The sequence below is a fragment of the Terrapene carolina genome, unplaced genomic scaffold, assembly GCF_002925995.2.
Source record: "Terrapene carolina triunguis isolate 2854851 unplaced genomic scaffold, T_m_triunguis-2.0 Scaffold88, whole genome shotgun sequence".
In the NCBI taxonomy this organism is placed as follows: Eukaryota; Metazoa; Chordata; order Testudines; family Emydidae; genus Terrapene; species Terrapene triunguis.
The window spans coordinates 16,535,269-16,548,936 of record NW_020664439.1 but is presented as its reverse complement, the minus strand read 5'-3'; the positions used below and the strand labels follow the sequence as shown (position 1 = coordinate 16,548,936).

General features: G+C 41.0%; 1 protein-coding gene across 1 annotated transcript in view; it reads right to left on the bottom strand.

Annotated features, from left to right (window-relative positions):
- Positions 1-5,646: 5,646 nt before the first annotated feature.
- The window catches only part of DAW1 (dynein assembly factor with WD repeats 1), a 37,950-nt gene continuing 29,928 nt past the window's right edge, over positions 5,647-13,668 (bottom strand). The window contains exons 10-14 of the mRNA XM_029911112.1: positions 13,078-13,180; positions 11,172-11,286; positions 8,909-8,985; positions 7,018-7,180; positions 5,647-5,681 (exon numbers count right to left, since the gene is read on the bottom strand). Coding sequence (XP_029766972.1) covers positions 5,647-5,681; positions 7,018-7,180; positions 8,909-8,985; positions 11,172-11,286; positions 13,078-13,180 — 493 coding nt within the window. The remainder of the gene's footprint in view (positions 5,682-7,017; positions 7,181-8,908; positions 8,986-11,171; positions 11,287-13,077; positions 13,181-13,668) is intronic.

Below are 13,668 nucleotides of genomic sequence, written 5' to 3'. Positions count from 1 at the left end.
GCAGTTTGGACCAGTGGATAATCAGAAGATATGGGTTCTATCCCAGCTCTGACCTGCTGTGTCACCTTGAAAAAGTCACAGCACCTTTGTGCCTCAGTTTCCCTATCTGTGAAAAGGGGGTGATGACAGTTACTTTCTTATGAAAGTATCTTATGCTTTAAGATCTATGGATAAAGAGCACTATATAAGAGATTATATAATTGTTAGTCTAATTTAATTGATTATTAAAAAGAAAAATCAACTGAGCATAGTCCTACCTGAAAAACTGATTGTATTGTCATACACATACCTAAACTTTAATTTTGTTTTTGTTACTTACAAAAATACAAAATGATTCTTAGCACCTATAAGCATCTGTTTACCTTAGGGCTAGCTGCTCATTTTGGATATATATGTTTGGAATAAAAATGATAGTTCATGTTATTACAGTAACATTGATATAACTACAGTAGACTGCTGTTGAGAAGAACAGTTAGTATTATATACGTAATTATAAATTCTCTTGACTCTGCCAAAGAGATTGGTTTTGAATTTAAAGGGGAAAAAACAGCTTATTGCAGCAAAGCTCCTATTGTTTGAATTTCACATATACTGTGATTTGCTTTTTTGAAAACACAAACATTCATTTTTTGTTTTCCCCTACACTAAATGATGTAAGAGAAATTCTACCTGTATTTCCCTGATAAAATTATATGAAAGAGATCGTTTACTTTCCTTACATCAGTATATGCTTCTGTAATTTTTCCTGAAATAATTATCCTTTTGCACTAAATATTTTTGAAAATTTTGAAATAGTTTTAAATAAATTATGAAAAAGAGCCATACTATCAGTGTTACCATCATTAAATCCATTTCCACCCTCTCACACTCATTTGTTAGGGAAAAGATTTGTCAGTGAATCAATATTTATATCTATGTGATAAAGGTACATGGCTAACCCTACATTTACCCTACAGTATACACAAAACAGTAAAGATCACTTTTTATTGCCAATATAAAGGTTGATCTACTATATACACTAAATTTAACTGTACAGCTATTGGGCCTGTTCCTGAGAAGTGCTGAAGCTCCACAGCTCCAATTGATGCCAGTGGAAGTTGTGGGTACTCAGCATCTCTGAGAGGCTGACTGTTAATAACGTAAGTATTGAGTGTTACAGATTGAAAGTACTTTGTTTGTTCTAATAAATGGGGAAAGGTATTTATTTTTAGACCAAATCCAGTTAGTTGTCAGTATACGAACTTTTGCTGTGCTAGAATAAATGTTTACTTACCCTATAAAGCACAACTATCATGACTGGGTTGTAACAGTGTGATGAAGTTACTTCTGTACAGTAGTTCTTAATGTTGCAATCTAATCAGAAATAAATTTGTGTTACAGTATGTGTCCCCTTTGCCTTTCTAAAAGGTGTTGCTGTGTTTTTATTGCCTATTGGAAATGGAAACTGTGTAATACATTTTATTTGACCAACTAAACAATATTCATGACAATCATTTAGCCTTCCCAAACCTGCTTTTGCTGAATGCAAAGTTGAGGTCGCTCATCACCTCAAAGGCTCACGCCCCTAGTTTTATTTATTTATGGTCTAATTTTCAAAAGTGCTGCTCATCTCTAGTGCCCACTGACTTCAGTGGGATTTGTAGCTGCTCAGCACCTCTGAAAATCAAGCCACGACTTATATCTCTACTTGTAACTCTGTTTTAAAAAGCGATGGAGTGGGTGATTAGATCTTAACAGATATCAGAAGCCAAACAGGGTCAGACTTGGCATTATATTGATGTGTACTTTTGTAAGAGGATCAGATGCAATAGGAAGTGAATCAGTAATAAACCAATATCCCTGCACAGTGTGAGAAGGCGCTGTTCTGCTGGAGGTACTGTCCTACTGATAAAACATTAACCTGTTTATACTAAGGTTATATGCAGGTTAGTTGTAGCCATAGCAGTTCCAGGATATTAGAGAGACAAGGTGGGTGAGGTAATATCTTTTATTGGACCAACTTCTGTTGGTGAGAGAGACAAGCTTTCAAGCCACACAGAGGAGATCTTCTGTTCTCTTCTGTTGGGCCAGTAAAGATATTACCTCACCCACCTTGTCTAGACTAAGGTCACACAAGTCTAAAAAAGGAACTGTTAGACCCACAGAGAGTGTCTAAATTCTGCCTGAAATTTCAGTTTAGTGAGTAATTAGCCTCACTCCTCCAGCTCCACACAACTCTTGAGCAATGGGCTGGCAACAAACTAGCGAGCAATATTAACGGTTTAAACCTTAAATTAAAATCTTAAGAGTGGGTGAACTTAAGTAACTGTCACTAACTTGTAATTGTTTCTAACATGCTTAGAGACCCGTGTCTATGCAATGTTATATTCATGTTATACCTTTAACTTCTCATTTAAGAATGGGTTCATTTTCATTTCCATTCAGAGAGCTGGGGCTTTGCTGAGGTTCCAAGTTTTATTTAGATCACATGGGACCTGATCCTGAAATGCTGAGCACCTGCACCTCCATTGAAATATATGGGAGGTAAGTGCTCATTGGGTCTCAGGATTAGGCTCAGAATAACCACAGCTACGCTCTCTCCTTTTTTGCTCAGTGCAGGAGGGATGCAAGAGCTAAAGCAGGTTCCTTATTGTCATTGGTTAAGCAGTGCAGAAATGCCTGAGTTTATTTAATTGTCACAAATGCTGCATACTCCTAATGGTCAGGTGTAAAAAAAGCTTTTCCCACTGCTGAACAGAAAAGGAAACCCAAGGTCAGGCTTAACTGGGTTGGGAAATCAGAATGGTGGTTGGGGGTGGGTGGGAAGGGGGAGTCCACTATCAAAAAGTGTGCTGCAAAATTACAGTGAATTTTAAATGTAGTGAGCAATGATGAAATTCACCAGAAAGGAGAACACCATATTTTATGGAGCTTCAGATAATGCCAGCAGCCTACACTTGGACTGAGATCACTATAGCTCCTCAGCATGTGGCTCTGCCTAATAATTCTGCCTTACCCGTACATAGGTTCGAGGGGGAGGATGCAGGAAGTCTTCTTATAGTTAGCTCTTCCGTTCAGTCTACTGCACACCCACGTAAAGAGGAGGCAGAATCTGGCCTGCACTAAAATTCAATGAAGTTTATAGTACTCCCTGTATGAGTATAGTAGTAACTCCTCAACATAAGTTAGGATGGCAGAATTAAGCACTTAATTCTTAATTAAGCCAGATCTTGCTGCAGCACTGGTAGTCCTAACATTTGCATGGGAATTTAATTTTCACTAATATGTAAGGTCTGGTTTTTTTATGTTTAGCATCATTAATTTCTGATAACCCATACTCTTCCTAATACATTGTGCTAACATCAAAGATTGTCTTCTCACAAATCTTTGCTAAATTAACCAAGGCTGAAAACATTTTACTGTGGTTCAAAGTATGAATGATTATGATCTGCCTACAGTCAGCCTATTAAATTCAGGATTTATTTGTTTCCAGAGAGGCAGGTTTTGCTGCAGACACCGCCTGTTTATCTTGCATGGCCTTAGTACAGGGTTGTATAACCTGCAGAGAATGACTGTTACCATGAATCATGTATTCTAGTTTTCAGAATGTCAGGGAGACTGGTCAGGGATATGATCAGAGACTATGAGAGCTATTTAATAAATAAAAATCATTTCTAGCTTAGAAGGAAAGCAGCCAGTGTAGGGAGAGATTTAATTCAAGGCAGAGCCACTACTCTGAGGCTATACTAAGCCTTTGGCAACTACCAGTGAACTCATAATGCCACTGGTTTTAATGTTTCATATATCCCGTCCTGCAGCCATTGTCATAATTGGGAATAGGCCCTTAGAAAATAACTTGATTGCAGCTGTAAAGATGTTAGCATTTAGCAGGACAAATAGTTAAATGAGCCATCTGGTCTACCAGGCTAATTAAAAATGATTAATAGGAAGATAGTGGCTGCTATTTGTGAGGCTCCTGCGCCCCCACCCTCCCACCAGCTGAGGAGGAAAGTGAGAGAGTGGAGAAAGCCACAGGAAAGCAGCACAGAGAGAAAAGATGATTAAGTGGGTGCTCCTCCTAACCCTCCACAAAAGGTCTGAGGGGCCCCAAAGTGAGAATAACCATGGAGTGACACAAGGAGTTGAAGAGGGGGCTCTCACTAAATAATAAGTGCATCCTCTCCCCACTCTCTGTTCCCCACAAAGCTTTAATTCCTGCTGCATAATCCATCAACCCCCTCTGAGAGGTCAGAGCTCATCCATAGGGTACGTCTATACCCAGCCGCTAGTTCGGCGGCTGGCAATCGAAGTTCTGGGTTCGACTTATCGCGTTTTGTCTGGACGCGATAAGTCGAACCCGGAAGTGCTCGCCGTCGACTGCGGTACTCCAGCTAGATGAGAGGAGTACCGCGGAGTCGACGGGGGAGCCTGCCTGCCGCGTGTGGACCAAGGTAAGATCGAACTAAGGTACTTCGAACTTCAGCTACGTTATTCACGTAGCTGAAGTTGCGTACCTTAGTTCGATTTGGGGGGTTAGTGTAGACCAAGCCATAGAGGCTGGCAGCCAATGATAACCCTGCTACTGGTCAGCTGTAGTGCTATGACTGGTTTGGAGTTCTGGAGGTTGAGGGGAGACAGAGTCCCTGGTATAGCTGGATGGGAACCGCAGGGCTGGGACGCTGCTATCCCATGAATCTCTCTCTCTCTCTCTCACACTCACACTTCTTATTGGACAGGGTGGGAACAAATGCATTGGCTCTGTAGCTGCTTTAAAGCTGCAGAGTCCTTGTATTGCTTGATCCTGTTTCCTTGAGTTGCATAGGAGGGGAACACATGGACATGGCTCAGTGAGATGTTATACTGTTTGGAAAATACAAACTGCACACAGACACACACAAATACCCTCCATTTGATTCTGTCCCCCTCTCACACAGACACACTAACTCCCCTCTCCCTTTCATGACTTTGATTCTGCCCTCCTCACCTCTTCACAGTTATTGGTGACTGAACTGTCCAGCTAGGTCCTAGACTCCACTGTCTCTCCATAGAAAGAGCAGCTTTTCTAGGAGGTGGGGGGAAGGAAGAGGCAGCCCCCACTAGAGGTTCTTCACCCACTCCACACCTACCCCAGGTGAAGAAGTGAATGAAAAAAAAGGGTTTTTTTAAATGCTGCATGCTCCATATTTAGTAATAACAATGTAACTTATAAACAATGACTAATACATGTTTTTCCCCAAAATATCCCAGTAAGAACATTGCACTACAATTAATACAACTTAGCACTTTTGCTAAACATTTTATTACATACAAAAAAGTAAATGTAGTATAGAAACACTCACAGGAGATGTGCAAATAATGCCCTTTACGCATTTAATAGTACCATGATGCTATTTTTTATTACAAATGTTACATGTAAAAACAAACAGTGGCCTGTCAAAACATGCAGCTAACCTATTGTATTAGTGCTAATGATACAGATAACTAGCTGAATTCAGCAGTCCAAAGAGTCAAGCCTTTCAAAGTCCAGGGAACTGCTCTACTTCAGCAAGACTGAAAACTATCAAAGAGGGAAAATGGAAAACAGAGTTCTGAAAGACTGCTGATTTTTGACTACTCTTATGATGTTGATCAAAGCTTCGAGCAAATTGAGCCATACCTCATCTTCAGTCAGCGCCATATCCTACAGGTGTTATCCTTGCTCCCTAGTAATAAACACATATTATGGGCGATTACTTTTGTCCCTACCGTATGTATTTTCCTTCTTAATTAATACTTAAATAATTAGCCTGTAGACCAGGGGTCGGCAACGTTGGCAAGCGGCTCGCCAGGGTAAGCACCCTGGCGGGCCGGGCCAGTTTTATTTACCTGCTGACACGGCAGGTTTGGCCGATCGCGGCCCCCACTGGCCGCGGTTCGCCATCCCGGGCCAATGGGGGCGGCGAGAAGCGGCGCGGGCGAGCGATGTGCTGGCCGTGGCTTCTCGCCGCCCCCATTGGCCCGGGACGGCGAACCGCGGCCAGTGGGGGCCTCGATCGGCCGAACCTGCCGCATCAGCAGGTAAATAAAACTGGCCCGGCCCGCCAGGGTGCTTACCCTGGCGAGCCGCGTGCCAACATTGCCGACCCCTGCTGTAGACAGATCTGTGTAAGTAGACTTCTCTTGCCTGTGTCTGCAAAGAGATACTGGAGCGCTTCAGCAGCTGCAGTACTCTGTATAGCTGCTGCCCTCCTGCCCCCCATGTGTGGAGTTCAAAAAGTGGGTCCAAGCAGTTGTGGATCCACTGTTCATGCCTGACCCTTTCACAAGACCCCCTCTGTTCTAAAGTGGATGGCGCTTGCACAGAAAACAGCTCCAGAGGCACTGACAGTTCAGTCCCATTACAGAGGTTCTCTCCATTCTGCACATCTGCTATCCCAGGGGTCGGCAACCTCTGGCACGCAGCTCACCAGAGTAAGCACCCTGGCGGGCCGGGCCAGTTTGTTTACCTGCTGCGTCGGCAGGTTCGGCCGATCACGGCTCTCACTGGCCACAGTTCACCGCTCGAGGTCAATGGGGGTGGCGGGAAGCCGCAGCCAGCACAGCCCTCGGCCCGCGCCGCTTCCCGCGGCCCCCATTGGCCTGGAGCGGCGAACCGCGGCCATTGGGAGCTGCGATCGGCCAAACCTGCCGATGTGGCCGGTAAACAAACTGGCCCGGCCCACCAGGGTGCTTACCCTGGCGAGCCTCGTGCCAAAGGTTGCCAACCCCTGTCCTATCCCCTCACGGTGCATGCAGTGTGTGAACTGGACTAGGTCAGCTGTTTTGTGGATAGGGCATGCCCATGGAAAAGGTAGCAGGGTTTAGCCTAAAGCTTTGTCCGTGCCTATATTCAAATTTGATCATAGCAGTATGAAATTGAACCACAGTTCTTAAGTGCATTTCTCATTCTACCTTGGCTATGTGTTGGAAGTCACTGGTGCTCTCAACATGTGTAGAATGGTCCAAGTACATGTTTTGTTTCAAAATATAAAACAGTATAAACAAATCCCAGATAGTTACCTGTAATGATGATATCGCCTTTGTAGTTGAAAGCACATGAGAATATCTCATCAGTGTGTCCCTCTAATATTTGAATGCATTGTCCTGTATGAGGGTCCCAAAGTCGAGCTGTTTTATCAGAGCTAGCTGTTAGGATACGACTACCTTGAGGATTGAAGCAGATCTTTAAAACAGTGACAAGAAAAGTGACACCAGTTAGCATTCCAGCCTATATAACTGGAAGAGAAAACATGATTTATATACTGTAGTTTTCACTGTATGTATATTTGAGAGTGTTTTATGTGAAATGAAGTAATTCCCTATAATAGTTTAACTCCCATTAAAGATCACTTACTTTACATTGCCAGGTTTGCATATGTTTTTAACTCCTCATATATAATTTAAGGAGCATAACCTCACTATATTGGGTTTATTACACAATTAAAAATGTCATCACAGACTATTTGTGAATTATTGGCTAGTAACAGTGCCCAACGTATCGTGCCTCTTCCCACCCACCCTGAAAAAAAATGAACTTGCAAAACAACAGACTCCCCGTATTATCACATCCTTCCATGTGATATATGCAAAGACAGAGCAGCATTCAGTGTGCCCAAAAGGTAAATTCTGGCTCCCAGGTAGAGAAGCTAGTTCCAAAATTAGGGCCCTTGATGGAGAATGCCCTGCCACTGGCCCCTTCTCTTTTAAATCGGAGGAAACAAAGTATTGCATAGAACATAGTAGGTAAGATAAGGCTATCCTTTCTCAATCTAACTTTCTCTCACTACAGGATTTTAATAATCAAATGAATGTAGGGAAACGGTGTAACAGAGCAGTCTGCCCCTTTAAGGTTCTACAGAGCAAGGAAGCAGAAAGCCCTAGCCTAAGGAGAAGCCCAGCAGCCAGCTGATCCAGCTAATGATTGGCTCTGATTCCCAGATGGAAGATATAAGTGAGGATCTAGGTCTGTAAGAGAAGGAGGAGATACAAACACTTCCCTGAGCAACAGGGCAGGTAAGCCTTGTGGTCACCCTGAGAGTAAGGGAGGGCCGTGAACCTTGAAATAGTGGATGGTAGAGGACTCTGCAGCATTGGTCCAGGTCAGGACTATTGCTTTTGTTACTTGTTCATATTTTTGTTTTTGTGTAAGAGAAGAATAAAAGCACCTGTTCTGAAGGCTAAAAACAGAGTTGGGTGTGGCTGATTGTTTTGTCCCCAAGCTGGTGGACAGACCCACCAGACTACAAACAGCAAGACTTCATTTTTTTGCCAAGAACTAGCCTAGCTCCTAAAAAGTTAATATTTCAAACTTGGAAATCACCAAACAATTAAAGCATCATGGGCCTGCACACTAGTTTGTTTGAGTGCTCACATAAATCATGAAATAATGATCCACTTGAATGACAAGCAGGAAGAATTGTAATAATTAAATAACAATCTTTGCCTTTAGGGTAAAATTTCAAAAGCACCTAAGTCAATTAGGAGCCTTCATTCTATTTTCAAAATTGACTTGGGCACCTGACTTTCAAAGAGGCATAGGCTCCAACATGAATATGTTCTTTTGAAAATGGGACTTAGGCACTTGGAAAATTTTACCCTTAGTATTTCACCATAGAGACATGGGCCTCCACCCCAGCTGCACAGAGGAATAAAACAGAGTAAGGAGGGGTTCAAAGGCCCCTAAATTGGCAAAATCAGGGAAGCAGCTTGTCTGAGCCATGTTCCCCATCCCAACTGGAAGCTGAAAAGTATTGGAAGACAGCATCCTAAGTAAGCACTCACCAATGGGCTATAAAAATCCATGCTTACATTTCATTTTGAAACTTATGCCAATGACATGTAATAATTGCTGGTTAGCATGATGTCACTTAGAAATAAAAAAAGAGGAGGCAGAAACCACTACACAACTCACCTTAGAAATTTCACCTCCATGACCTTCCAGCTTTGCAATGCATTTTTTTGTTTCAGCATTGTAAACTCTTGCTGATCCTGTATTAGAAGAAAAACCATTTGTGACTGTTTTGCTTAAGTCTCTATATAAAGTATTTACATTCATTGGAAGTACTCCTCAGCTTGGACCCACTGAAGTCAATGGAAGTTTTGCCACTGACTTCAGTGGAAGCAGAAGAAATTCCTGTATTAGGAATAACTAATTTAAGGCCTGATTCTTCAAATACAAACATGAGTAACTTTTCTCACACAAGGAAACCCACAGACTCACACGCATATTTTCAGGATTGGATCCATGCAGTGGTTGCCTGTAAAAAGTCATGATTTGCCAACATTTAAGTACATGGTGATATTTGAAATCACCACAGGTTTCCCTTATACATAAAGTAGGTCAGGAAATATCTGTGCTATGGTAGGAAAATATTGACTTTTTAATGGCTTCCACTGTACGACCTCTAAATATACACCCACAATTTGTATATAACCTTTGTGTAATCAAATACTGCATGTTTGCTAGTGTTTTGACCAATCTAGTAAGTGTCCCAAGTGATTGGGCTTCTGTAGGCCTACATTGTCACGAAGTGTTTGTTTGTCATAAATTACATTATTTTACTTCCTAACATAGGAACTACCCAAACCAGATCAGACCAGTGGTCTGATATCCTGTCCCTGACAGTGGTTGGTACCAAACGCTTCAAAGGAAGATGTAAAACACCCACATAATGAATAAACATGCAATAACATATAGCATCATTAATATGTGCTAATATTGAAACAAAAAAACAAGGGGGCTGGAATACAGAAAACTATTTATTTTGACTCATGAGAAATAAGAACCATGCAGAACACCTGAAATGCTATAATCTGCATAGCGGACTAAAAGAGAGAGAGAAAATCTGTGGCTATTTAAAGCTAATCAAGAGACAATTTTATTATCAAGGTAGCTAATGTGCAATCTGCTGAACACAATCATGAAACTAAATTGTTTATTTCACCCCCTCATTGTTATGTATTCTCATTACATACTAGGAAGCCATAGTAATATTTCATTTTTAAGACTCTAACTAGCTTTCCGCTTAAACACAAATTTGTGCCACTCAGACCTAACTTCATCCAAAAGCTATTTTCTCCCTGCAGTCTCTCATGCACTTTCAACCACAAGAGAATTTATTTCCCCAGAAAGCTTGAGGTTAACTGGACAAGGCATCTTGAAGAAAATGAAAGTCTGAAAGATGAGAGGTTTCAGAGTGGTAGCCATGTTAGTCTGTATCAGCATGATGTATGCCATCATGTGCCAGCAATGCCCCTCTGCCATGTACACTGGCCAAACCGGACAGTCTCTACGCAAAAGAATAAATGGACACAAATCAGACGTCAAGAATTATAATATTCAAAAACCAGTCGGAGAACACTTCAACCTCCCTGGTCACTCAATTACAGACCCCAAAGTCGCAATACTCCAATAAAAAAAACTTCAAAAACAGACTCCAACAAGAAACTGCAGAATTGGAATTAATTTGCAAACTGGACACCATTAAATTAGACTTGAATAAAAACTGGGAGTGGATGGGTCATTACACAAAGTAAAATCTATTTCCCAATGCTAATTTTTTCCCCTACTGTTACTCACACCGTCTTTTCAACTATTGGAAATGGGCCATCCTGATTATCACTACAAAAGTTTTTTTTTCTCCTGCTGATAATAGCCCACCTTAATTGATTACTCTCATTATAGTTAGTATGGCAACACCCATTTTTTCATATCCTCTGTGTATATATGTCTTCCTACTGTATTTTCCACGGCATGCATCCGATGAAGTGGGTTTTAGCCCACGAAAGCTTATGCTCAAATAAATTTGTTAGTCTCTAAGATGCCACAAGTACGCCTCGTTCTTTTTGAAAAATGAGAGAATTTTAACTTTGGGAGAAATCTTTTTAATCTCTCTCTCTCTACATATTATATATATATATATATATATATATATATATATATATATATATAAAGATACCTTAAATACATCTTGATCCAGATATTCTAGCCCAGATTTTCTGGGTTTTGCCAAGCGGCACCCAGCACAGAAGCAGAGGGGAAGGGCAAAGTAATGTTTATGCTACCACTGCGTTCCTCTGTTCTTGGGGTCAGCCAGAGGCCTAAGGGCTGCTCTAACATTCACTCAGCTGCCAGTATATGAAAACACAGTGCTAGCCCCGATCAATTCACCTACCATCAGCTGAGGAAGTTGCAATACGCTGGCCAGTATAATCAAAACACACATCTAATACTTCATCATCATGACCTGTTAAAGTTGCCACACGTGTCCCGGTCACAGCATTCCACAGCTGCAGGTGGATAAAAAGCAATAAATAAAACCCTATCCAAGTAATTACAGGCAATCATAAGCAATCTTACTATTTATTTTGACTTGAATTGCTGGATGTGTATATAGTCAGTCAATCAGTATTGTGAATGATTACATACAAATCATATATGCACTGATTTAGTGCATAACAGAATGTAATACCTTAATAAATGTATTATTGCATGACTACCCTGGATTTAAACCAGTGGAGAGGAAATGTATTTGCTTAGCCAGTGTAATGCACAGGAAATATTGCATGTCTGATAAATTTTGTGCTTCATTTCTACAAGTTTAATGTGATATCACTTAAGCAGAATTCTCTATTGAAATCAATAGGGAAGTTCCTGCTTACAAATTGATATGTGTCACTACCCATAGTCAGATCTTTCCTGAATGATATGTACTAATTAAATAATGTGTCATTTACAAAAAGTGCATTCTTATACCAAGGACCTGTAAGTAAGTTCACTGAATTCCAAAAACTGGCAGAAAAGAATGAGAGAGAGAATTCATATGTGGGGAAAGAACCAATTTTCATCTGAAATGCTATAATCTGCATATACAACCTTAAAGAGAGACAGAACATCTGTGGCTATTTACAGCTAATCAAGAGAATTTTATTATCAAGGTAGCTAATATGCAATCTGCTGAACACAATGTGCAGGATCTGGTAAGTGAATCTAACCAAATTAGTTAGCACATGTGCTCCTCTCAGGCAGGGAGTAAAAAGGCTCTCAGCAGTCAGACAGAATGGCAGGCTTTTGATAATACTGCCCAAGCTATTTTTTGTATTCCTGTTTTAATATAGCCAGTATTAAAATCCCTGTTCATTTTAGTTCTGTGTTCAATATGGGACAAACCATGAACCTACACAAAAAAATCCACATGGGATAAGAAAGCTCCATAAGGTTTTCTTGTGGAGATTCCTTCAACTTCTGCCAGGGTGCAAAGTTCCCCTATCACAAAAGAAGCAGGTAGGTTGGCACCCAGATCACATGGATTTTGAGGATCTATCAAGAGGACATCACTCTCCACACTGCCTCTTGTGCCTCCCTCTTAATTATCAGCATGACTTCTGCTTCTCCTGGTAGCAGCTGACCCTTAAGAAGTGATACAGCCTTATTCCCATTTTACAGATGGAGAACTGTGATACAGAAAGTTTAAGACCAACATAGTGTTCAGACATGCATCTGACGAAGTGGGTATTCACCCGCGAAAGTTTATGCTCCAATACATCTGTTAGTCTTAAAGGTGCCACAGGACTCTCTATTGCTTTTTATAGTGTTCAGAGTTGTGGCTACTCATCCCCTCTGAAAGTCAGGCCACTGATTTCTAAAATTTGGCATCGAAAAATCACAGGCACTCATTACTATAGGCCAGTTTTGAAAATCTGTTCCTTAGTGATTTGCCCAAGGTCACCAAGGAAGTTGGAGCCAGAAGCAGAGAACAGATCTCCTGAGTAACAGTCCAGGGCCTCAACCTCAAGACAATATTTTCTCTTTTTATCAAACAAATTAGAGGAAATTAGCTGTAATGGAGCACCAAGTCCTGCCTTCCAGTTTACTGGGAGACTGCTACAAACCAGCAGTCAGTTAAAAGGTTCATTATACAAAATGGATTCTGAATAAGTTACAAAGATTTTCTGCAGCTATAACAAAGAGTACAGGAATTCATTGTGTCCTAAATGAAATCTTACAGTGAATTATTTGTTGTGTAACATGAATAGCAACAAACTATACAGGAGGTTTCTGTAAAGATCCAATTATCTTACCATGCATGTTTTGTCCATCGATCCCGTAACAATCAGAGAGCAGTCCCAGTTGAATTGTGCACTACTAATTTCTGCCCGATGACCTATTAAAGTATGCAACTTCCTAGCAAAAGAGAATTAAAATTCATATTTGTGCATTTGCATCAAAACTGAGATAGGTATAAAGGTATATGTTTATAAGTAAGCTAGAATGATAGTATAGTTAATGGGTCAAATCCTTTCTGCCTCATCCACTAGTCACTGAAATTCCTGGTGTTAAGTGAGCAGGGTTTGGCTGACTTTGTCTAAAACAGAGTGAGGCTGGTTCAGCATTCTAGTGGCACATCAGCATCCATTTCCATTCTCTTATACCAAAAGTGGCTAGGAGTACTGTGGAAAGAAGCCCCATTTGTACTACTTTCTCCTTTAGAAAAATCTTTGACATGAATTTGGAGCTAGTAAATTGTAGCAGACTGGCAACACTAGTGACGTCTTCTATTCATTCACAGTGCAAGCAGAGCCCAGACAGAAATAAAGCAAGTTTCTCCTCACTGCTCTGACAACATGTCTCATCAATGATCTTGAACGAAGTAGCTCAGTGAGACCCCAATT